At 51.5% G+C, this 24,995-nt stretch overlaps 1 protein-coding gene across 1 annotated transcript in view; it reads left to right on the top strand.

Annotated features, from left to right (window-relative positions):
- LOC142204635 (uncharacterized) overlaps nt 1-24,995 on the top strand; it is a 96,849-nt gene that overhangs the window by 25,808 nt on the left and 46,046 nt on the right. The window contains exons 2-18 of the mRNA XM_075275942.1: nt 788-3,754; nt 3,987-4,075; nt 7,889-8,066; nt 8,161-8,291; nt 8,516-8,699; nt 11,104-11,163; nt 11,337-11,482; nt 11,562-11,739; nt 11,825-12,003; nt 12,130-12,338; nt 13,586-13,707; nt 13,805-14,010; nt 14,120-14,343; nt 14,611-14,755; nt 16,021-16,329; nt 17,308-17,360; nt 18,429-18,645. Of these exons, the coding sequence (XP_075132043.1) occupies nt 788-3,754; nt 3,987-4,075; nt 7,889-8,066; nt 8,161-8,291; nt 8,516-8,699; nt 11,104-11,163; nt 11,337-11,482; nt 11,562-11,739; nt 11,825-12,003; nt 12,130-12,338; nt 13,586-13,707; nt 13,805-14,010; nt 14,120-14,343; nt 14,611-14,755; nt 16,021-16,329; nt 17,308-17,360; nt 18,429-18,645 (5,597 nt within the window). The remainder of the gene's footprint in view (nt 1-787; nt 3,755-3,986; nt 4,076-7,888; nt 8,067-8,160; nt 8,292-8,515; nt 8,700-11,103; nt 11,164-11,336; nt 11,483-11,561; nt 11,740-11,824; nt 12,004-12,129; nt 12,339-13,585; nt 13,708-13,804; nt 14,011-14,119; nt 14,344-14,610; nt 14,756-16,020; nt 16,330-17,307; nt 17,361-18,428; nt 18,646-24,995) is intronic.

The raw sequence follows: 24,995 nt of genomic DNA, 5'->3' as shown, positions 1-24,995 counted from the left end.
GACGCTGCGGTTTCTTGATCGCCGGCGTCTCCGGAATATTCTGCAGTCTGGCGAATTTCTTGTCAGGATTTTCTTCGGCTCAAGGTGACGCGGGCACTCGCTGCTGCTGCGGCACATCAGACCCCGAGATGTGGCCCCTGGGGGGAGACGGTATCCAGGAGACGGTCGCGCTGAATATTAATGTGCCCCCCCCTGGCGCTTTATCCTCACACTGATCAATTTCCAAAAATAAAAGGTCGTCTGGTGGAAATCCCAAATGTTCTCGTGTGGTGTAGTGGCGGCGTACAGCGGCGGCGTACAGCGGCGGCCGGCGCTCAGGCAGTGAGACTTACTAGAAAGCTCCAGGGATAAATTCCAGGAATGTCTTCTGAGGGGTCACGTCTGCTGCGCCCAAAAAACGCCCAGAACTCACCGACCTAAAGGAAGAACTTTATGTGGGCCAGAATAGAGACGGGCGAGGGAACCGCGCTGTGATGTTACGGCCGCCCCGAATCACCAGATTTATCCCCGGCCTGTATTATAAGTGACATGTTACACCCCCGTCTGCTGGTATTACCCCCCCCCCCCCCCCCGTCTGCTGGTATTACGCCTCCCCCCCCCCCCTGTCCTTGTGATGGCGCCCCCTATGGTCACCTGACCCTTATCCTGTAGATCGGGGAGACACATGATCAGTGGGACCCCCCTTTAAGTCCGCGTCCCTTGTGATATTCTGGATTTCTTACACATTATTAGGATGTTTTTCTGAGTTTTTGGATTTTGTTCTCATTGTCTGTTTTTCTTCTTACAGTTGTTCATTTTGGCCCGCTGTTCCTAAAAGTGGACGAGACCTCCAACCTAACCAGAAATGGATCAGTCCTAGAAGAAGAAGCGGAAGACGTCTTTCCAGTAACGGTTTCCTTAGAAGTTCCAGCTCCTTCAGAAAGCATTGCGCCTCCGCTCCCGGAGTCCGCCCTCACCATAGAGCCCACAAGGACCACCTGGCCTTCTCCCAGTGACGCCTCCATACAAGATGGCTCCTTCATCATCCAGAGTCTTTCGGCTCAGACGCCGCCCTTGTTATCGGTCACTCCCGGTCTACAAGACTCCGTGACAGCTGAGCCCTCTGAGATGTTTGGTGGCCACTCTGACGTTGCTTCACCATTTGCTCCTTTTCTGGTCACGTCTCCTGGTCCCCTGGACACTAGTGTAGAGATCGTTCCTCACCAATCCCTTGGTCTTATGGATGAAGCGATGACTGTTCCACCACTTGAGTCTATTGGTCTCATCACCCAAACTTCGTGGCCTACAGAGACGTTTCCATTGTCCAGTGAATATGGAGAAGTTGTCACCTTGAGTGTTGCCGTGGACAGTGCCAGGTCCGAGCCCCTCGCTACAGGTTCACTTGTTGACTCCTCCATAGAAGGTTCATTGGTGGCATCTCAGACCGCAGAGGCCTCCCCCACGCCGTGGCCGGTTACTCCTGTAGATAGCGTATACCTACCTGAGGCCTCCACCATGCACTGGCCACTCACCACTGTGGATAGTATATACCTGCCAAGTATGAGCGTCACACAGGAGGTTACCAGCATGGCGGCCAAATCCCCGCTCTATAGTGTCTTCTCAAGTCTAGGGTTTAGGGTCACGGCGCAGGATTCCACCACCAGCCCTGCCGAGACTTTACCCTTCACTTCTCTATCACACGAAACCTCCAACGTTGAGACTTCTGATGTTGCCAAAACTCCAGTGATGTCCGTCCCGGAAAGCACTTTTAGTTCACTCCAAAGTTCAGTGCCTTCTGCTGTGGCTGAGATGTCGGCGACCACAGATGTCCTGTACACTCAGTGGTGGTCGGAGGACTATATAGAAACCATCACCGTTAAACCCTCAGGCTTTCCTGGAGATCCCACCGGTGTCCTCAGCAGTCAGGACGTGTCTACGGTTGAAGCTGTTGACCTTGTCTTGTCCTCTCCTCTGACCCTCATTTCTTCAGCTCTTACGGACTCTTCTGTGGATTTCACCAACATCATGGAGTCTTCTGCAGAAGTCCAAGTGACCTCTATGTTTCCAGCTCAGACTCCAGACATGGAGACCCATTGGGTTTCTTTGGTAGAGACGACATTAATGCCTTCACTGCTCGTCTCTTCTAGGCCCTCAGTCCATCTTGAGACAACTTTTTCTACTCTAGCAATATCCACCCCTCACCTTCTGGACAGTTCCAGTTATGAGCCCATGAACACGGCTGAAGCTCCCGCATTTGTTCCTATTGACTCTGGCATGTACTTCACTCAAACCGTGTCCTCTCCTGCGGAGTCCGTGGAGGTTTCGCTCGTTGACTCCAGTTACTTCTTGTCCGTTTCCACCCCAGAGCCGAGCACCTTGTTTTCTTCACTGGTGGAAGAAGTTTCTTCCTCACCGTCTTTGGTGTCCAGTCCTGTGTCAGCCTTCGAACCTCAGGATTCATCTACAGAATCCATATCCAGTTCCCTGCTGGAGATATACTCTACGTCTATACTGGAGACCACTAGCATGGAGGTCATGCCCTGGACCACCTTGAATCCCACCGCACCATTTTCCTTTACTCCATGGTTGAGCGTTGACTGGATGGAGAGCAGTTCTTCTATCTCTTCTGAGATTTGGGAGGTGATGTCCACCATCATGGCGTCGAGCGTCCTCTATACCTCAAGTACTGTCACTGGTGCTACCTCTCTGCTGCCTTCACTCTTGTCTCCTGCACTGAATGCCACCACATCTGCCTTCTCCACCTCTTCCTATGGTTTGGATCCTGCCAGCAGTGCTTTGGTTGAGGAAGTTCTTCCGACCTCGTCACTTACCCTGGTTCCACTGATGACATTACCTCTGGAGTCAGATGCCTCAGGGGTCTATACCTCATCGCTGTCATATACTACTTTGATACCACCCACAGTTACTCTTACCCCGGCCCCCGCCATGCCCCCCGTGTCCTCCACCCCGGTCAGTTTGGAATCTACGATAGATTTTCCTGCCACGTCAGTCCAACAATCCATAAATCCAACATCTACAGTGAGCGCGACGTTCTCTTCTAGTTCTGAGCCAAGCATGATTGTAGTCATCCCTCCGACGACTCCGTATACTCTGACTACTCCATACACTCTGACTACTCCGTATACCCCGACTACTCTGTATACCCCGACTACTCCGTATACCCCGACTACTCCGTATACCCCGACTACTCCGTATACCCCGACTACTCCGTATACCCCGACTACTCCGTATACCCCGACTACTCCGTACACCCCGACTACTCCGTACACCCCGACTACTCCGTATACCCCGACTACTCCGTATACCCCGACTACTCCGTATACCCCGACTACTCCGTATACCCCGACTACTCCGTATACCCCGACTACTCCGTATACCCCGACTACTCCGTATACCCCGACTACTCCGTATACCCCGACTACTCCGTATACCCCGACTACTCTGTATACCCCGACTACTCCGTATACCCCGACTACATACACTACTTCCTCCACCCAACCTGTCACTGCTATAGGCACCTCTTCTATGCCAAGTTCTTCCACGCCGGCCGCTGTCACCCTTCACACGCGAGGTCCGACCACCGCACAGGCGACCACCAACAACATTGTCACTCCTGGATCGACGACACCGACATCCACCCTGTCTGCGCCCATCACCCCTCCTTCCGGACTCACAGCTACAACAACCGTGACCACCACAAGGCCAAGTTTCTTGTGTGATGTCTCCAACCCAGAACCTTATCTGGTGACTGTGGGTGAGTAGACGATTGTTCCTTCCTTCAAGGGTTATACTGGTCCTTCAGAGCTGCACTCTCAATTCTGCTGTTTTTTATTGGATACGGAATATCTGAAGAGGGGCAGTGAGGGGTCCTCAGAACTTATAGTCAGAACATGTCGCTGATGTGTGGGGGGAACTTAATGGTGTCCGGGGTCTCACCGTCCTGTAGCCTGCAGAATTAACCATCTCCTGTATTTCTATTTCACTAGTTCTCTCACGAGGATCAAATATCGAGAACATCACCGAAATAATCAAAGAAACGCTGACCAGGAACTTCAACCGATCTGTGGAACTGGAGGTGAGTGTAATATATATAACAGAGAGACAACCCCGACACTAGAGGGCAGCAAGTGGCCAACTAACATGTACCAGCAGAATAGTGAGCGCAGCTCTGGAGTATAATACAGGATAAGTAATGTAATGTATGTACACAGTGACTGCACCAGCAGAATAGTGAGTGCAGCTCTGGAGTATAATACAGGATAAGTAATGTAATGTATGTACACAGTGACTGTACCAGCAGAATAGTGAGCGCAGCTCTGAGGTATAATACAGGATAAGTAATGTAATGTATGTACACAGTGACTGCACCAGCAGAATAGTGAGCGCAGCTCTGGAGTATAATACAGGATAAGTAATGTAATGTATGTACACAGTGACTGTACCAGCAGAATAGTGAGTGCAGCTCTGGAGTATAATACAGGATAAGTAATGTAATGTATGTACACAGTGACTGTACCAGCAGAATAGTGAGCACAGCTCTGGGGTATAATACAGGATAAGTAATGTAATGTATGTACACAGTGACTGTACCAGCAGAATAGTGAGCGCAGCTCTGGAGTATAATACAGGATAAGTAATGTAATGTATGTACACAGTGACTGCACCAGCAGAATAGTGAGCGCAGCTCTGGAGTATAATACAGGATAAGTAATGTAATGTATGTACACAGTGACTGCACCAGCAGAATAGTGAGCGCAGCTCTGGAATATAATACAGGATAAGTAATGTAATGTATGTACACAGTGACTGCACCAGCAGAATAGTGAGTGCAGCTCTGGAGTATAATACAGGATAAGTAATGTAATGTATGTACACAGCGACTGTACCAGCAGAATAGTGAGCGCAGCTCTGGAGTATAATACAGGATAAGTAATGTAATGTATGTACACAGTGACTGCACCAGCAGAATAGTGAGCGCAGCTCTGGAGTATAATACAGGATAAGTAATGTAATGTATGTACACAGTGACTGTACCAGCAGAATAGTGAGCGCAGCTCTGGGGTATAATACAGGATAAGTAATGTAATGTATGTACACAGTGACTGTACCAGCAGAATAGTGAGCGCAGCTCTGGAGTATAATACAGGATAAGTAATGTAATGTATGTACACAGTGACTGCACCAGCAGAATAGTGAGTGCAGCTCTGGAGTATAATACAGGATAAGTAATGTAATGTATGTACACAGTGACTGTACCAGCAGAATAGTGAGCGCAGCTCTGGGGTATAATACAGGATAAGTAATGTAATGTATGTACACAGTGACTGTACCAGCAGAATAGTGAGCGCAGCTCTGGGGTATAATACAGGATAAGTAATGTAATGTATGTACACAGTGACTGTACCAGCAGAATAGTGAGCGCAGCTCTGGAGTATAATACAGGATAAGTAATGTAATGTATGTACACAGTGACTGCACCAGCAGAATAGTGAGCGCAGCTCTGGAGTATAATACAGGATAAGTAATGTAATGTATGTACACAGTGACTGCACCAGCAGAATAGTGAGCGCAGCTCTGGAATATAATACAGGATAAGTAATGTAATGTATGTACACAGTGACTGTACCAGCAGAATAGTGAGCGCAGCTCTGGGGTATAATACAGGATAAGTAATGTAATGTATGTACACAGTGACTGTACCAGCAGAATAGTGAGCGCAGCTCTGGAGTATAATACAGGATAAGTAATGTAATGTATGTACACAGTGACTGTACCAGCAGAATAGTGAGCGCAGCTCTGGAGTATAATACAGGAGAAGTAATGTAATGTATGTACACAGTGACAGTACCAGCAGAATAGTGAGCGCAGCTCTGGAGTATAATACAGGATAAGTAATGTAATGTATGTACACAGTGACTGCACCAGCAGAATAGTGAGCGCAGCTCTGGAGTATAATACAGGATAAGTAATGTAATGTATGTACACAGTGACTGTACCAGCAGAATAGTGAGCGCAGCTCTGGAGTATAATACAGGATAAGTAATGTAATGTATGTACACAGCGACTGTACCAGCAGAATAGTGAGCGCAGCTCTGGAGTATAATACAGGATAAGTAATGTAATGTATGTACACAGCGACTGTACCAGCAGAATAGTGAGCGCAGCTCTGGAGTATAATACAGGATGTAAGGCTGGAATCTTCCCATACTGTATCCATCTTGTGGGACTGATCATCTATATATATCACACATTCGGGTGTCATCTCTCCTGCGTTGCGTGCGTCACATCAGCTGATTTATCTCGCTCTTCGCCTCTATTTACAGCCTGTCAGAAGGTTTGGTCTCCAGTGAACACCTCGCAGTGTGAATTGGGTTGAATATCAGGAGTCAGGCTGGTCTGTGGACAGATTTGTGTTTCCTGCACTGATACATTGTAGCAAACTAGGAGATGATATAGCCAATGTTGTGGGAATTTGGTGCAGCTACAGTCTCTATAGTGTCAGTATAGGGGCGGTGGAGGAGACGCTTCCTCATTGTCTGCAGTAGAACTACAACTCCCAGCAGATTCTGACAGTGGATTTCTGGGTTCATCATATGGAGATGATTGTATTACTGTTGATGTTGCGTCTCCTGCGCCCCGGGTGTCCCCTCTGTACACGTGTACGCCGCAGGTCTGACCGCCGCCGCTCTCGCACATCACAGACACTCTTTTCTTCCCGTCTCTCTGTCGCCCCCTCGGAATAACCTCAGAAGATCTCACATATATTATTTATCAGGAGACAAATATAGAAGCCGTCAGATATATTATAGATAAGCCACAGACCCCGCAATATCCGCAGCAGGCCGAGCATTCCTGAGAAGACCAGCGTGGTCACAGCAGCACAGAGGAAGTCAGGAGAGCAGTGTTCTGATCTTATAGAGGAGGTCACAGAATTACATAGTGGGAGGAGCGGGGTCACAGCAGCACAGAGTATGTCAGGAGAGCAGTGTGCTGATCTTATAGGAGAGGTCACAGGGTTACATAGTGGAGGAGCAGGGTCCCAGCAGCACAGAGTATGTCAGGAGAGCAGTGTGCTGATCTTATAGGAGAGGTCACAGGGTTACATAGTGGAGGAGCAGGGTCACAGCAGCACAGAGGATGTCAGGAGAGGAGTGTGCTAATCTTATAGAGGAGGTCACAGAGTTACATAGTGGAGGAGCAGGGTCCCAGCAGCACAGAGTATTTCAGGAGAGCAGTGTTCTGATCTTATAGAGGAGGTCACAGAATTACATAGTGGATGAGCAGGTCACAGCAGCACAGAGTATGTCAGGAGAGCAGTGTGCTGATCTTATAGAGGAGGTCACAGAGTTACATAGTGGAGGAGCAGGGTCACAGCAGCACAGAGGATGTCAGGAGAGCAGTTTGCTGATCTTATAGAGGAGGTCACAGAATTACATAGTGGAGGAACGGGGTCAGCAGCACAGAGGATGTCAGGAGAGGAGTATCAGTAATGTGCGTAGTGTATCTGGCTGGGTGCCTGTGGCGTGACTTCTCGGGCTCACCTGAGCCTCTGTAGCGCCCCCTGGGTCCTCAGCCGTTCCTGCAGTTTGGTAACAACAGCTTTCCCATAGAGACTGTTGATGTGCAGGGATACGCAGATAACGTGGTGCGGACCCCGGGGAGTTGCAGTGCGGACCCCAGCGGCGTCCGGGCGATGTTACGTGAGGTGACGGATCACAACCCCCGAGCTGCAGATTACAATTACTGATAATCCCGTCCTGTATTCTCTGCCATGTGCGTCTCCCCGCTGCCTCTGCTGACCCCTACTGAGGGATGACGGTACTACAGGGACATCAGGTAAAGTTTGTGCCCCCCTCGCTGATCTCCTGCGTTCTTCTCTCACTCGCAGGTCTACTCCATGGCGGACAGCTTCTCATTCATGGTGACGTCTGGTCCTGTCGTCTACACGGCCATCGCTGTTGGTCACGTCCTGGGCCGGAGCAGCCTTGTTATTGGAAGATTCCCCCCCATCCTGTCCCTGCAGGCTGCGACCATGGGGCTAGACATGAGGTTCCATGTTCAGACAGGTGAGATGCTCTGCTGCGGGTGTCTGGCCGGTTGTGGCGATGGGCGGTGGTACTATAACTCCCAGCATGCCTTGCTGTATTTTGTACATTGCAGTTCTGCAGTTCGTGCCGCAGTCCGTGGACATCAGACTTTGCATGTTCAGCGAGCAGATCCAGAAGGGGTTAACGCTGGCCTTGTATGAAGTGCGGAGACTGCGCCAGGAGGGCGAGAACTTCACCATCCAGGTACATGTGCTTTACACTGCAGCGCTGCTCTATTAGGACACAGCCAGGGACTCCAGCTCTGCTGCATCGTCTGTCAGGGTCCTGGGTAGTCTGAAATCCACATCCTGTCATAGGAGAGGCTCCTGCCCATGCTTTACCCTGCAGCGCTGCTATGCTTAGACTGAGAGGCGGGGCTTTGGTAAGGGGAGGAGTCCGCCCCGTCACACTCCACTCTTTTCCTGCAGATTGTGAACATCAGCTCCAGCGCCCCCCAGGTGGGGTATTGGAAGGCCCCGGTCACCGTCTCTTACGCGGTCAGGGATCGGGGCGGCTTCCTGAACGGCTCGGACGTCAGCGATCAGCTGCGGAACCTCAGCCTGGTGGAGTTCAGCTTCTTCTTGGGGTTCCCAGTAAAGCAAATCGCAGAACGTGAGTATCCGGCAGATTGTGGACTGACTAGAGAAGATGGGAAAGAGGCGGGGTCAGGACGTGTGTGGGTGGAGCCATATTATGTAGCCTTCTCTCCAACGTCTTTCTATTTGATATATTATCTCCATGTCCTCCAGTCACATCCAGAGCTGCAGTCACAGTTATATCTAGTACATTGTGTCTTATCCTCTAGTCACATCCAGAGCTGCAGTCACAGTTATATCTAGTACATTGTGTCTTATCCTCCAGTCACATCCAGAGCTGCAGTCAGTTATATTTAGTACATTGTGTCTTATCCTCCAGTCACATGCAGAGCTGCAGTCACAGTTATATCTAGTACATTATGTCTTATCCTCCAGTCCAGCCTGAGAGCTAGTAGGAAAGTAGCAGAATTGTGACTGCAGCTCTGGCTGTGACTGGAGGATAAGACATAATGTACTAGATATAACTGTGACTGCAGCTCTGGCTGTGACTGGAGTACACTACATGTTGTGATGTGCTGATTGCGGGTGACGTGACCGCTGCTGTCGGAGCAGACAGTGACCTGTGATGTCATTGCCCTTTATTTGGGAGATATAAGCGCTCCCCCCCATCCCCCAAGGGTCTCATGGCCGTGTCTGATGTCATTGTGTGCACAAGCAAAGCCCCCGACCCCTCCGCAGAATAACACAAGAGCCGAAAATCTCCCATAATCCCCGGAGCCGAGAGGAAAGCACAGGGAGGGGGCTCTGAGCCCAACTGCCCCAGAAGCCCCCTCCATCACAGATCAGCCCCAGAAGCCCCCTCCATCACAGATCAGCCCCAGAAGCCCCCTCCTCCACAGAACTGCTCCTGAAGCCCCCTCCTCTACTGAACAGCCCTGAAGCCCCCTCCTCCACAGAACTGCCCCAGAAGCCCCCTCCACCACAGAACTGCCTCAGAAGCCCCCTCCTCTACTGAACAGCCCTGAAGCCCCCTCCTCCACAGACCTGCCCCAGAAGCCCCTCCTCCACAGACCTGCCCCAGAAGCCCCTCCTTCACAGACCTGCCCCAGAAGCCCCCTCCTCCACAGACCTGCCCCAGAAGCCCCTCCTCCACAGACCTGCCCCAGAAGCCCCTCCTCCACAGACCTGCCCCAGAAGCCCCTCCTCCACAGACCTGCCCCAGAAGCCCCCTCCTCCACAGACCTGCCCCAGAAGCCCCTCCTCCACAGACCTGCCCCAGAAGCCCCTCCTCCACAGACCTGCCCCAGAAGCCCCTCCTCCACAGACCTGCCCCAGAAGCCCCTCCTCCACAGACCTGCCCCAGAAGCCCCTCCTCCACAGAACTACCCCAGAAGCCCCCTCCTCCGCAGACCTGCCCCAGAAGCCCCTCCTCCACAGACCTGCCCCAGAAGCTCCTCCTCCGCAGACCTGCCCCAGAAGCCCCTCCTCCACAGACCTGCCCCAGAAGCCCCTCCTCCACAGACCTGCCCCAGAAGCCCCCTCCTCCACAGAACTACCCCAGAAGCCCCCTCCTCCACAGACCTGCCCCAGAAGCCCCTCCTCCACAGAACTACCCCAGAAGCCCCCTCCTCCGCAGACCTGCCCCAGAAGCCCCTCCTCCACAGACCTGCCCCAGAAGCTCCTCCTCCGCAGACCTGCCCCAGAAGCCCCTCCTCCACAGACCTGCCCCAGAAGCCCCTCCTCCGCAGACCTGCCCCAGAAGCCCCTCCTCCACAGACCTGCCCCAGAAGCCCCTCCTCCACAGACCTGCCCCAGAAGCCCCCTCCTCCACAGAACTACCCCAGAAGCCCCCTCCTCCACAGACCTGCCCCAGAAGCCCCTCCTCCACAGAACTACCCCAGAAGCCCCCTCCTCCGCAGACCTGCCCCAGAAGCCCCTCCTCCACAGACCTGCCCCAGAAGCCCCTCCTCCACAGACCTGCCCCAGAAGCTCCTCCTCCGCAGACCTGCCCCAGAAGCCCCTCCTCCACAGACCTGCCCCAGAAGCCCCTCCTCCACAGACCTGCCCCAGAAGCCCCCTCCTCCACAGAACTACCCCAGAAGCCCCCTCCCCAGGATATTATTACCCCTACTCTTCATCTGCCATATAACCTGCACCGCTACATATAACCTGCACTGATACAGTGTAACAAACTCCTGCTATGTGTAAGTGACAGAGGATTGTCTAGGCCGATACCTTGTAACAAACCCCCAGCTGTGAGAAGTATCCGGGTTTTTGTAGCCTCCGGGTGTCTTGTGCTCCGTCACTGACCAGTGAAGATCTTATAAACTGAGAAAACTGTAAAGCAGATCCGGATAGAAGAGAGAACCGGCAGGGGGCGGGGCTGGCAGGGGGCGGGGCTGTGACAACCACCCTCACAGTAGTCAGCAGGGATCTGTGTAGTCAGGTCATGTCTGATGGTCATGTCTCCTTTCTTCCAGCTTCCACATATCCTCAGCTCAACATCTCCCCACTCCTGAAGGATTCCTGGCTGCGCACAAGTGAGTACCCCAAAAACCAGCACTGAAATCCTCTGTGCTGCTGGGAGTCCTATCACTACTGTGTAATGCATAGTCTGTGACCTCCTCTATAAGCTCAGCACACTCCTCTCCTGAAGCGCTCTGTGCTGCTGTATATTACTTGTGTATTGCACTTCACTGTGTTCCTCTGTCAGTTCTTCTGGGCGTCCAGGAGCAGCATCTGAGGGACGAGGCCTTTCAGATGGAGATGGAGAGGAAGCTGGCGCAGCTGATCAGTGAGGCCGCCGTCCAGAAACGCCGCTGGAAGAGAGCCAGCTATGCCGGGAGCAACACCGTGCAGGTCAGAGAGTGATGTCATCAGCAGGGGGCGGGGCCGTGACAACCTCTCAGGACATAACCCTGTAATTCCCGCCTCTCAGGTAGTCAATGTGTCGCGCCTGGACGGTCAGGACGAGCCGGTGCAGCTGGTCTATTTTATTGAGGATCAGTATGGGGGGCGCCTGGCCGCGGACAAGGCCTCCAGCCTGATTAATGAGGTGAACATCCAGCGAGCCGCCATCATCCTGGGGTATCGGCTGCAGGGCGTGGTGGCGCAACGTGAGTGACAACGTGGACCGTGTAGCCGCCACTGCTGAGCCCTCCCTGAGCCGCCAGTGATGAGCCTCTCCCTCTGTCTCTGCAGCTCTCAACCAGCCCACAGAGTCGGATCGGCAAGCGCAAAACCTGTGGATCATCGTGGGCGTGGCCGTGCCGGTGCTGGTGGTGACCGTCATCATCATCATCCTCTACTGGAAGTTGTGCCGCACTGACAAGCTGGACTTCCAGCCGGACACAATAAGTAACCTGCAGCAGAGGCAGAAGGTGAGAGCGGGCCCCGGGGGCCACACCCATTAGTCAGAGGCCACACCCCTGTGCTGGTCATGTCATGTGCTGAAGGGGGCGATCATTTCACTGATCATGTGACCTCCTGTTTTTGGTTTTCCGCAGCTTCAGGCCCCCAATGTTAAAGGCTTTGATTTTGCCAAGCAGCACCTGGGGCAGCACAATAAGGACGAGGTCCTCGTGGTCCATGAACCTCCCCCTGCGGTGCTGCACGGGCCCCTCAAGGACTCCACCCCCTCCGAAAATGGCGACATCCCAACGCCAAGGTCCAAGGGCTCCTCTAAACCCAACAAAATCGGACGTCATAGGAGCAGGTGAGGAGTGAAGGCTGCAGAGGACTAGGGGGCGCTGTAGTAAGAGGACTAGGGGGCGCTGTAATAGGAGGACTAGGGGGCGCTGTAGTAAGAGGACTAGGGGGCGCTGTAATAGGAGGACTAGGGGGCGCTGTAATAGGAGGACTAGGGGGCGCTGTAATAGGAGGACTAGGGGGCGCTGTAGTAAGAGGACTAGGGGGCGCTGTAATAGGAGGACTAGGAGGGGCTGTAATAGGAGGACTAGGGGGCGCTGTAGTAAGAGGACTAGGGGGCGCTGTAATAGGAGGACTAGGAGGCGCTGTAATAGGAGGACTAGGGGGCGCTGTAATAGGAGGACTAGGAGGCGCTGTAATAGGAGGACTAGGAGGCGCTGTAATAGGAGGACTAGGGGGCGCTGTAATAGGAGGACTAGGAGGCGCTGTAATAGGAGGACTAGGGGGCGCTGTAATAGGAGGACTAGGGGGCGCTGTAATAGGAGGACTAGGGGGCGCTGTAATAGGAGGACTAGGAGGCGCTGTAATAGGAGGACTAGGGGGCGCTGTAATAGGAGGACTAGGGGGCGCTGTAATAGGAGGACTAGGGGGCGCTGTAATAGGAGGACTAGGGGGCGCTGTAATAGGAGGACTAGGAGGCGCTGTAATAGGAGGACTAGGGGGCGCTGTAATAGGAGGACTAGGAGGCGCTGTAATAGGAGGACTAGGGGGCGCTGTAATAGGAGGACTAGGGGGCGCTGTAATAGGAGGACTAGGGGGCGCTGTAATAGGAGGACTAGGGGGCGCTGTAATAGGAGGACTAGGGGGCGCTGTAATAGGAGGACTAGGGGGCGCTGTAGTAAGAGGACTAGGGGGCGCTGTAATAGGAGGACTAGGAGGCGCTGTAATAGGAGGACTAGGAGGCGCTGTAATAGGAGGACTAGGGGGCGCTGTAATAGAAGGACTAGGGGGCGCTGTAATAGGAGGACTAGGAGGCGCTGTAATTGGAGGACTAGGGGGTGCTGCAGTGCAGGTTCTTGGAGGACTAGGGGGCGCTGCAGTGCAGGTTCTCGGAGGACTAGGGGGCGCTGCAGTGCAGGTTCTTGGAGGACTAGGGGGCGCTGCAGTGCAGGTTCTCGGAGGACTAGGGGGCGCTGCAGTGCAGGTTCTTGGAGGACTAGGGGGCGCTGTAATAGGAGGACTAGGGGGCGCTGCAGTGCAGGTTCTCGGAGCACTAGGGGGCGCTGTAATATATGTATATCCCTCCCCCGGCAGTAGGGTCACGCCCTCCGATGCAGGATCCACCGCCAGTGAAGCGTCCAGTGGGAAGGAGTCCGGGGAGGAGGAGTCTCTGAGACCTTCAGCTCCACCGCGGGAAACCAAGCTGCGGCCGACTGGTAAGTGCTCAGTCATGTGACTGCGCCGGTTTGCGGTGACCCCGCCCACTGACTGCTGCCCTCTAATGTGCAGGGCCTTATATATTATTCTCGGCAGAGATGCCCGTGCTGAGCAGCGGCAATGAACAACATTCCTCGGCCTCCATCTTTGAACACGTTGACCGAATGTCGCGCTCCTCCGAGGCCAGCCGGCGACTGCCCAGCAAGATTCAGCTCATCGCCATGCAACCGATGGCGACTCCGCCCATCCACGGACTGTCCGCGGCCGAGCGGGAAGTGGAGGCAAATAAGGTAAACAGAGAGGTAGGTATGGAGGGGGAGGGGCTATAGACACTTATATCACCCCTATAGAGCGGGATCGGTAAGTGTGTGGTCACATGACCAGCTCCCTCGCACCTCTGTGTCACTGCAGATTCAGACCACGTTACGGCACAAGTCGGAGATCGAGCATCACCGCAACAAAATCCGACTGCGAGCCAAGAGGAAGGGGCACTATGAGTTCCCCCTGGTGGATGTGGTGGGAATGACGGACACCAAGGAGCGGCAGCGCATGTACCGCAGGGCGCAGATGCAGTTCGATAAGATCCTGGATCCCGTGCTGGGCGTGCCCACTGTGTTCATAGAGCCGCGCAAGAGGTGAGACACTAAAGAATACTCCACCTGCTGGTACCTACAGGCACGGCGCCCAGGCATATAATCACTGTGTGCGGCGGTCTGCAGAAATGTGTGGGGTAAAGCTCCTCCCCCTGGCTGAGGCTCCTCCTCTGACCGAGGCTCCTCCTATGGCCGAGGCTCCTCCCCTTACGGAGGCTCCTCCTATGGCCGAGGCTCCTCCCCTTACTGAGGCTCCTCCTCAGACTGTTAATTTGTACATTTATAATTTGTCTCTTACTTAATCTTCAGTTCGCGAGCGAGACGATCCCCAAAGCAGCGGCGCAGGCAGCAGGGGTCCTCCAGCCCCCCAGACGCAGATCGGGATCGCCTGATCACCACGGACAGTGAAGGGACTTACAAGAGGCCGCCGGGCGTCAGTAACTCCGCCTACGTGGTGCGTAAGCAGAGGGGTGGAGCTTGTCATGTAGCACTGAGTGTCCACTCTTGTTCTCTGTTGTCAGCCAGAGATATAATGGGGAGGTGTGGCTGACAGCAGAGAGCAATAGGTGACATGCAGTCCTGTGTTACACTATGAGGGGGTGTCTGGCTGATAACAGAGAGCAATAGGTGACATGCAGTCCTGTGTTACACTATGAGGCTGGCTGACAGCAGAGAGCAATAGGTGACCTGCAGTCATGTGTTACACTATGAGGGGTGTCTGGCTGACAGCAGAGAGCAATAGGTGACCTGCAGTCATGTGTTACATTATGAGGGGGTGTCTGGCTGATAACAGAGAGCAATAGGTGACCTGCAGTCCTGTGTTACTCTATGAGGGGGTGTCTGGCTGATAACAGAGAGCAATAGGTGACATGCAGTCATGTGTTACACTATGAGGGGTGTCTGGCTGACAGCAGAGAGCAATAGGTGACATGCAGTCCTGTGTTACACTATGAGGGGGTGTCTGGCTGACAGCAGAGAGCAATAGGTGACATGCAGTCCTGTGTTACACTATGAGGGGTGTCTGGCTGACAGCAGAGAGCAATAGGTGACCTGCAGTCATGTGTTACACTATGAGGGGGTGTCTGGCTGACAGCAGAGAGCAATAGGTGACCTGCAGTCCTGTGTTACACTATGAGGCTGGCTGACAGCAGAGAGCAATAGGTGACCTGCAGTCCTGTGTTACTCTATGAGGGGGTGTCTGGCTGATAACAGAGAGCAATAGGTGACATGCAGTCATGTGTTACACTATGAGGGGTGTCTGGCTGACAGCAGAGAGCAATAGGTGACCTGCAGTCATGTGTTACACTATGAGGGGGTGTCTGGCTGATAACAGAGAGCAATAGGTGACTTGCAGTCCTGTGTTACACTATGAGGCTGGCTGACAGCAGAGAGCAATAGGTGACATGCAGTCATGTGTTACACTATGAGGCTGGCTGACAGCAGAGAGCAATAGGTGACATGCAGTCCTGTGTTACACTATGAGGGGGTGTCTGGCTGACAGCAGAGAGCAATAGGTGACCTGCAGTCATGTGTTACACTATGAGGGGGTGTCTGGCTGACAGCAGAGAGCAATAGGTGACCTGCAGTCATGTGTTACACTATGAGGGGGTGTCTGGCTGACAGCAGAGAGCAATAGGTGACCTGCAGTCCTGTGTTACACTATGAGGGGGTGTCTGACTGATAACAGAGAGCGCTGCTCATGTTCCCCTTCTTTTCTAGTCTGACCCCGATATCCCATCTGATAACCCCACCCCGGTGTCAGACCTCGGCAAGTACCCCGGCTCCCCCCCGCGCCTCCCGGCTCAGTACGTGGCCCCCCAGCCATCCATTGAAGAGGTGCGTCAGACAATGCAGTCCCTGCTGGATGATGCCTTTGCACTGGTGGCCCCCAGCAACCAGGGGCCCGGGGCCCTGCAGTCAGGAAGTACATCAGGACAGCACGCAGGGAACAGCAACTCAGCCAGGACCGGGCAGGGGTCCGCACCATGGCGGGGGCAATATCCCTCTCATCAGTCTGCCCCCTACAATGTAAGTCTGATCATGTGACTGCAGCTGTGGGTGTGACTGGAGTATAAGACATGTAATAGTACACCTGTGACTGCAGCTGTGGGTGTGACTGGAGTATAAGACATGTAATAGTACACCTGTGACTGCAGCTCTGGGTGTGAGTGGAGTATAAGACATGTAATAGTACACCTGTGACTGCAGCTCTGGGTGTGAGTGGAGTATAAGACATGTAATAGTACACCTGTGACTGCAGCTCTGGGTGTGACTGGAGTATAAGACATGTAATAGTACACCTGTGACTGCAGCTCTGGGTGTGAGTGGAGTATAAGACATGTAATAGTACACCTGTGACTGCAGCTCTGGGTGTGACTGGAGTATAAGACATGTAATAGTACACCTGTGAATGCAGCTCTGGGTGTGAGTGGAGTATAAGACATGTAATAGTACACCTGTGACTGCAGCTCTGGGTGTGAGTGGAGTATAAGACATGTAATAGTACACCTGTGACTGCAGCTCTGGGTGTGACTGGAGTATAAGACATGTAATAGTACACCTGTGACTGCAGCTCTGGGTGTGAGTGGAGTATAAGACATGTAATAGTACACCTGTGACTGCAGCTCTGGGTGTGAGTGGAGTATAAGACATGTAATAGTACACCTGTGACTGCAGCTCTGGGTGTGACTGGAGTATAAGACATGTAATAGTACACCTGTGACTGCAGCTCTGGGTGTGAGTGGAGTATAAGACATGTAATAGTACACCTGTGACTGCAGCTCTGGGTGTGACTGGAGTATAAGACATGTAATAGTACACCTGTGACTGCAGCTCTGGGTGTGACTGGAGTATAAGACATGTAATAGTACACTTGTGACTGCAGCTCTGGGTGTGACTGGAGTATAAGACATCTAATAGTACACCTGTGACTGCAGCTCTGGGTGTGACTGGAGTATATGATAGATCTGCCAGTTTGACGACCCTTCTCTTTTTCTTCCTTTTCAGAGATTTCTGGATTTTGGGGCGCCGCAGACCTCTGCACCCAGTCTGATGACCAGGTAACCGCAGTCTGATGTATGGTCAGCAGGGGGCAGCGCTGAGACCTCCCCAGACTGCTGCTTTATAAATCCCTCTATACTGGGGGGCTGAGATCTGTACACAGCTGGTCACCTGGTTACAATGTATCAGTGTAGTCCCTGTGCTAAACTGAGACATTGTAACACCCTCCTGCTGCGGACACTGATCACACTATAAGGGGCAGTAGCTGGAAATTTCCTGCCGCTCCTAGTCCCGGGATTAATGGTCTGGTGCAGCGTTCACGGCCCATTGACTCCAGAGCTGCGTGCGATGGGAACCAGAGATTGATCACAGAATGTTCCCATCAGGTCCTGGACCGACCCCTCCCCTGTCTCTGATTTATGGCCTGATGTGTGAGGTTACAGGGTGTCCGCAGGGATCGGCGCTGCTGACTGTTTCCCTACACCAAGCTGAAAACCAGCGGTGACGATGTCTCTGGCTCTACAGATGGAGAAAACCAGAGCAGACCCCAAACATATACCCCCTAGTCCCAGATCTGACCCTTCAAAGATATTCAGACCCCAAACTAGAACCACAAACTCAATCATCCCCCTAAACCTATGGACCCCCCACACACACACACACACAACCTATGGACCCCCCCCCTCGCAACCTATGGACCCCCCCCTCCTAAACCTATGGACCCCCAAAACCTATGGACCCCCCCCTCGCAACCTATGGACCAGCCCTCCTAAACCTATGGACCCCCCCCCCCCCCCTCACAACCTATGGACCCCCCCACAACCTATGGACCCCCCACATCTGACCCCTAAACCTATACTCTGGTCTTGGCCTCTTAACGACACCCTATAAACTGATTCCAACTTGGGTCTAACCCCTGAGATCACTTCACACCCAGACTGGACCCCTAAACATAACCTCACCCCAGTACTGGGTCCTTCTCCCTGCCAGGAGCCGCCACCACATCCCGTGCGAGGCAGTAATGGCCGACCTCTACCCCGTATATAGACGACCCCGTATAGGGTCAGCACAGTACAGGGATACATCACCGAATGTGAACAGACACCTAACATGTACTATCCTTACAGGAGCCCCGGGTTTGGTTCAGGCTTTCTGCCCCCGGCCGAGACGGTAACCACTGAGTGTCAGCAAGCAGAGGGGCAATATCCGGGGAGGATGTACCCCGAGGAACTGCCCTCCGTAGTGAGACCCCGCCCCCTGGGGAGCAACTCTGGTGAGTCTACAGAAGTGGAGGTCAACTATTACTATCTGTTATCAGCCATGTCAGGAGGGGAGAGGCCGACTGTAGGACAGGGGAATACAATCTATTACTATCTGTTATCAGCCATGTCAGGAGAGGAGAGGCCGACTGTAGGACAGGGGAATACAATCTATTACTATCTGTTATCAGCCATGTCAGGAGAGGAGAGGCCGACTGTAGGACAGGGGAATACAATCTATTACTATCTGTTATCAGCCATGTCAGGAGAGGAGAGGCCGACTGTAGGACAGGGGAATACAATCTATTACTATCTGTTATCAGCCATGTCAGGAGAGGAGAGGCCGACTGTAGGACAGGGGAATACAATCTATTACTATCTGTTATCAGCCATGTCAGGAGAGGAGAGGCCGACTGTAGGACAGGGGAGTACAATCTATTACTATATGTTATCAGCCATGTCAGGAGAGGAGAGGCCGACTGTAGGACAGGAGAATACAATCTATTACTATCTGTTATCAGCCATGTCAGGAGAGGAGAGGCCGACTGTAGGACAGGAGAATACAATCTATTACTATCTGTTATCAGCCATGTCAGGAGAGGAGAGGCCGACTGTAGGACAGGGGAATACAATCTATTACTATCTGTTATCAGCCATGTCAGGAGAGGAGAGGCCGACTGTAGGACAGGGGAATACAATCTATTACTATCTGTTATCAGCCATGTCAGGAGAGGAGAGGCCGACTGTAGGACAGGAGAATACAATCTATTACTATCTGTTATCAGCCATGTCAGGAGAGGCCGACTGTAGGACAGGAGAATACAATCTATTACTATCTGTTATCAGCCATGTCAGGAGAGGAGAGGCCGACTGTAGGACAGGAGAATACAATCTATTACTATCTGTTATCAGCCATGTCAGGAGAGGAGAGGCCGACTGTAGGACAGGAGAATACAATCTATTACTATCTGTTATCAGCCATGTCAGGAGAGGAGAGGCCGACTGTAGGACAGGGGAATACAATCTATTACTATCTGTTATCAGCCATGTCAGGAGAGGCCGACTGTAGGACAGGAGAATACAATCTATTACTATCTGTTATCAGCCATGTCAGGAGAGGAGAGGCCGACTGTAGGACAGGAGAATACAATCTATTACTATCTGTTATCAGCCATGTCAGGAGAGGAGAGGCCGACTGTAGGACAGGGGAATACAATCTATTACTATCTGTTATCAGCCATGTCAGGAGAGGCCGACTGTAGGACAGGGGAATACAATCTATTACTATCTGTTATCAGCCATGTCAGGAGAGGAGAGGCCGACTGTAGGACAGGGGAATACAATCTATTACTATCTGTTATCAGCCATGTCAGGAGAGGAGAGGCCGACTGTAGGACAGGAGAATACAATCTATTACTATCTGTTATCAGCCATGTCAGGAGAGGAGAGGCCGACTGTAGGACAGGGGAATACAATCTATTACTATCTGTTATCAGCCATGCCAGGAGAGGCCGACTGTAGGACAGGAGAATACAATCTATTACTATCTGTTATCAGCCATGTCAGGAGAGGAGAGGCCGACTGTAGGACAGGAGAATACAATCTATTACTATCTGTTATCAGCCATGTCAGGAGAGGAGAGGCCGACTGTAGGACAGGGGAATACAATCTATTACTATCTGTTATCAGCCATGTCAGGAGAGGCCGACTGTAGGACAGGAGAATACAATCTATTACTATCTGTTATCAGCCATGTCAGGAGAGGAGAGGCCGACTGTAGGACAGGAGAATACAATCTATTATTATCTGTTATCAGCCATGTCAGGGGAGGAGAGGCCGACTGTAGGACAGGGGAATACAATCTATTACTATCTGTTATCAGCCATGTCAGGAGAGGAGAGGCCGACTGTAGGACAGGGGAATACAATCTATTACTATCTGTTATCAGCCATGTCAGGAGAGGAGAGGCCGACTGTAGGACAGGGGAATACAATCTATTACTATCTGTTATCAGCCATGTCAGGAGAGGAGAGGCCGACTGTAGGACAGGGGAATACAATCTATTACTATCTGTTATCAGCCATGTCAGGAGAGGAGGCCGACTGTAGGACAGGGGAATACAATCTATTACTATCTGTTATCAGCCATGTCAGGAGAGGAGAGGCCGACTGTAGGACAGGGGAATACAATCTATTACTATCTGTTATCAGCCATGTCAGGAGAGGAGAGGCCGACTGTAGGACAGGGGAATACAATCTATTACTATCTGTTATCAGCCATGTCAGGAGAGGAGAGGCCGACTGTAGGACAGGGGAATACAATCTATTACTATCTGTTATCAGCCATGTCAGGAGAGGAGAGGCCGACTGTAGGACAGGGGAATACAATCTATTACTATCTGTTATCAGCCATGTCAGGAGAGGAGAGGCCGACTGTAGGACAGGGGAATACAATCTATTACTATCTGTTATCAGCCATGTCAGGAGAGGAGAGGCCGACTGTAGGACAGGGGAATACAATCTATTACTATCTGTTATCAGCCATGTCAGGAGAGGAGAGGCCGACTGTAGGACAGGGGAATACAATCTATTACTATCTGTTATCAGCCATGTCAGGAGAGGAGAGGCCGACTGTAGGACAGGGGAATACAATCTATTACTATCTGTTATCAGCCATGCCAGGAGAGGCCGACTGTAGGACAGGAGAATACAATCTATTACTATCTGTTATCAGCCATGTCAGGAGAGGAGAGGCCGACTGTAGGACAGGGGAATACAATCTATTACTATCTGTTATCAGCCATGTCAGGAGAGGAGAGGCCGACTGTAGGACAGGAGAATACAATCTATTACTATCTGTTATCAGCCATGTCAGGAGAGGCCGACTGTAGGACAGGGGAATACAATCTATTACTATCTGTTATCAGCCATGTCAGGAGAGGAGAGGCCGACTGTAGGACAGGGGAATACAATCTATTACTATCTGTTATCAGCCATGTCAGGAGAGGCCGACTGTAGGACAGGAGAATACAATCTATTACTATCTGTTATCAGCCATGTCAGGAGAGGAGAGGCCGACTGTAGGACAGGAGAATACAATCTATTACTATCTGTTATCAGCCATGTCAGGAGAGGAGAGGCCGACTGTAGGACAGGGGAATACAATCTATTACTATCTGTTATCAGCCATGTCAGGAGAGGCCGACTGTAGGACAGGAGAATACAATCTATTACTATCTGTTATCAGCCATGTCAGGAGAGGAGAGGCCGACTGTAGGACAGGAGAATACAATCTATTACTATCTGTTATCAGCCATGTCAGGAGAGGAGAGGCCGACTGTAGGACAGGGGAATACAATCTATTACTATCTGTTATCAGCCATGTCAGGAGAGGCAGACTGTAGGACAGGGGAATACAATCTATTACTATCTGTTATCAGCCATGTCAGGAGAGGAGAGGCCGACTGTAGGACAGGGGAATACAATCTATTACTATCTGTTATCAGCCATGTCAGGAGAGGAGAGGCCGACTGTAGGACAGGAGAATACAATCTATTACTATCTGTTATCAGCCATGTCAGGAGAGGAGAGGCCGACTGTAGGACAGGGGAATACAATCTATTACTATCTGTTATCAGCCATGCCAGGAGAGGCCGACTGTAGGACAGGAGAATACAATCTATTACTATCTGTTATCAGCCATGTCAGGAGAGGAGAGGCCGACTGTAGGACAGGAGAATACAATCTATTACTATCTGTTATCAGCCATGTCAGGAGAGGAGAGGCCGACTGTAGGACAGGGGAATACAATCTATTACTATCTGTTATCAGCCATGTCAGGAGAGGCCGACTGTAGGACAGGAGAATACAATCTATTACTATCTGTTATCAGCCATGTCAGGAGAGGAGAGGCCGACTGTAGGACAGGAGAATACAATCTATTACTATCTGTTATCAGCCATGTCAGGAGAGGAGAGGCCGACTGTAGGACAGGGGAATACAATCTATTACTATCTGTTATCAGCCATGTCAGGAGAGGCCGACTGTAGGACAGGGGAATACAATCTATTACTATCTGTTATCAGCCATGTCAGGAGAGGAGAGGCCGACTGTAGGACAGGGGAATACAATCTATTACTATCTGTTATCAGCCATGTCAGGAGAGGAGAGGCCGACTGTAGGACAGGGGAATACAATCTATTACTATCTGTTATCAGCCATGTCAGGAGAGGAGAGGCCGACTGTAGGACAGGAGAATACAATCTATTACTATCTGGTATCAGCCATGTCAGGAGAGGAGAGGCCGACTGTAGGACAGGGGAATACAATCTATTACTATCTGTTATCAGCCATGTCAGGAGAGGAGAGGCCGACTGTAGGACAGGGGAATACAATCTATTACTATCTGTTATCAGCCATGTCAGGAGAGGAGAGGCCGACTGTAGGACAGGAGAATACAATCTATTACTATCTGTTATCAGCCATGTCAGGAGAGGCCGACTGTAGGACAGGGGAATACAATCTATTACTATCTGTTATCAGCCATGTCAGGAGAGGAGAGGCCGACTGTAGGACAGGGGAATACAATCTATTACTATCTGTTATCAGCCATGTCAGGAGAGGAGAGGCCGACTGTAGGACAGGGGAATACAATCTATTACTATTTGTTATCAGCCATGTCAGGAGAGGCCGACTGTAGGACAGGGGAATACAATCTATTACTATCTGTTATCAGCCATGTCAGGAGAGGCCGACTGTAGGACAGGGGAATACAATCTATTACTATCTGTTATCAGCCATGTCAGGAGAGGAGAGGCCGACTGTAGGACAGGGGAATACAATCTATTACTATCTGTTATCAGCCATGTCAGGAGAGGAGAGGCCGACTGTAGGACAGGAGAATACAATCTATTACTATCTGTTATCAGCCATGTCAGGAGAGGAGAGGCCGACTGTAGGACAGGGGAATACAATCTATTACTATCTGTTATCAGCCATGCCAGGAGAGGCCGACTGTAGGACAGGAGAATACAATCTATTACTATCTGTTATCAGCCATGTCAGGAGAGGAGAGGCCGACTGTAGGACAGGAGAATACAATCTATTACTATCTGTTATCAGCCATGTCAGGAGAGGAGAGGCCGACTGTAGGACAGGGGAATACAATCTATTACTATCTGTTATCAGCCATGTCAGGAGAGGCCGACTGTAGGACAGGAGAATACAATCTATTACTATCTGTTATCAGCCATGTCAGGAGAGGAGAGGCCGACTGTAGGACAGGAGAATACAATCTATTACTATCTGTTATCAGCCATGTCAGGAGAGGAGAGGCCGACTGTAGGACAGGGGAATACAATCTATTACTATCTGTTATCAGCCATGTCAGGAGAGGCCGACTGTAGGACAGGGGAATACAATCTATTACTATCTGTTATCAGCCATGTCAGGAGAGGAGAGGCCGACTGTAGGACAGGGGAATACAATCTATTACTATCTGTTATCAGCCATGTCAGGAGAGGAGAGGCCGACTGTAGGACAGGGGAATACAATCTATTACTATCTGTTATCAGCCATGTCAGGAGAGGAGAGGCCGACTGTAGGACAGGGGAATACAATCTATTACTATCTGTTATCAGCCATGTCAGGAGAGGAGAGGCCGACTGTAGGACAGGGGAATACAATCTATTACTATCTGTTATCAGCCATGTCAGGAGAGGAGAGGCCGACTGTAGGACAGGGGAATACAATCTATTACTATCTGTTATCAGCCATGTCAGGAGAGGAGAGGCCGACTGTAGGACAGGGGAATACAATCTATTACTATCTGTTATCAGCCATGTCAGGAGAGGAGAGGCCGACTGTAGGACAGGGGAATACAATCTATTACTATCTGTTATCAGCCATGTCAGGAGAGGCCGACTGTAGGACAGGAGAATACAATCTATTACTATCTGTTATCAGCCATGTCAGGAGAGGAGAGGCCGACTGTAGGACAGGGGAATACAATCTATTACTATCTGTTATCAGCCATGTCAGGAGAGGAGAGGCCGACTGTAGGACAGGAGAATACAATCTATTACTATCTGTTATCAGCCATGTCAGGAGAGGGCCGACTGTAGGACAGGGGAATACAATCTATTACTATCTGTTTATCAGCCATGTCAGAGGAGAGGAGAGGCCGACTTGTAAGGACAGGGGAATACAATCTATTACTATCTGTTTATCAGGCCATGTCAGGAGAGAGGCCGACCTGTAGGACAGGAGAATACAATCTATTACTATCTGTTTATCAGCCATGTCAGGAGAGAGCCCTGTAAGAGGGAGAGCCCGACTGTAGGGACAGCGGAGAAATACAATCTTATTACTATCCTGTTATCAGCCATGTCAGGAGAGGAGGAGGCCGACTGTAGGACAGGGAGAACATTACAGATCA

Source organism: Leptodactylus fuscus, chromosome 5 (genome assembly GCF_031893055.1).
Source record: "Leptodactylus fuscus isolate aLepFus1 chromosome 5, aLepFus1.hap2, whole genome shotgun sequence".
NCBI lineage: Eukaryota > Metazoa > Chordata > Amphibia > Anura > Leptodactylidae > Leptodactylus > Leptodactylus fuscus.
The sequence above is the reverse complement of the archived record's forward strand: the minus strand, read 5'-3'. Positions and strand labels throughout refer to the sequence as shown.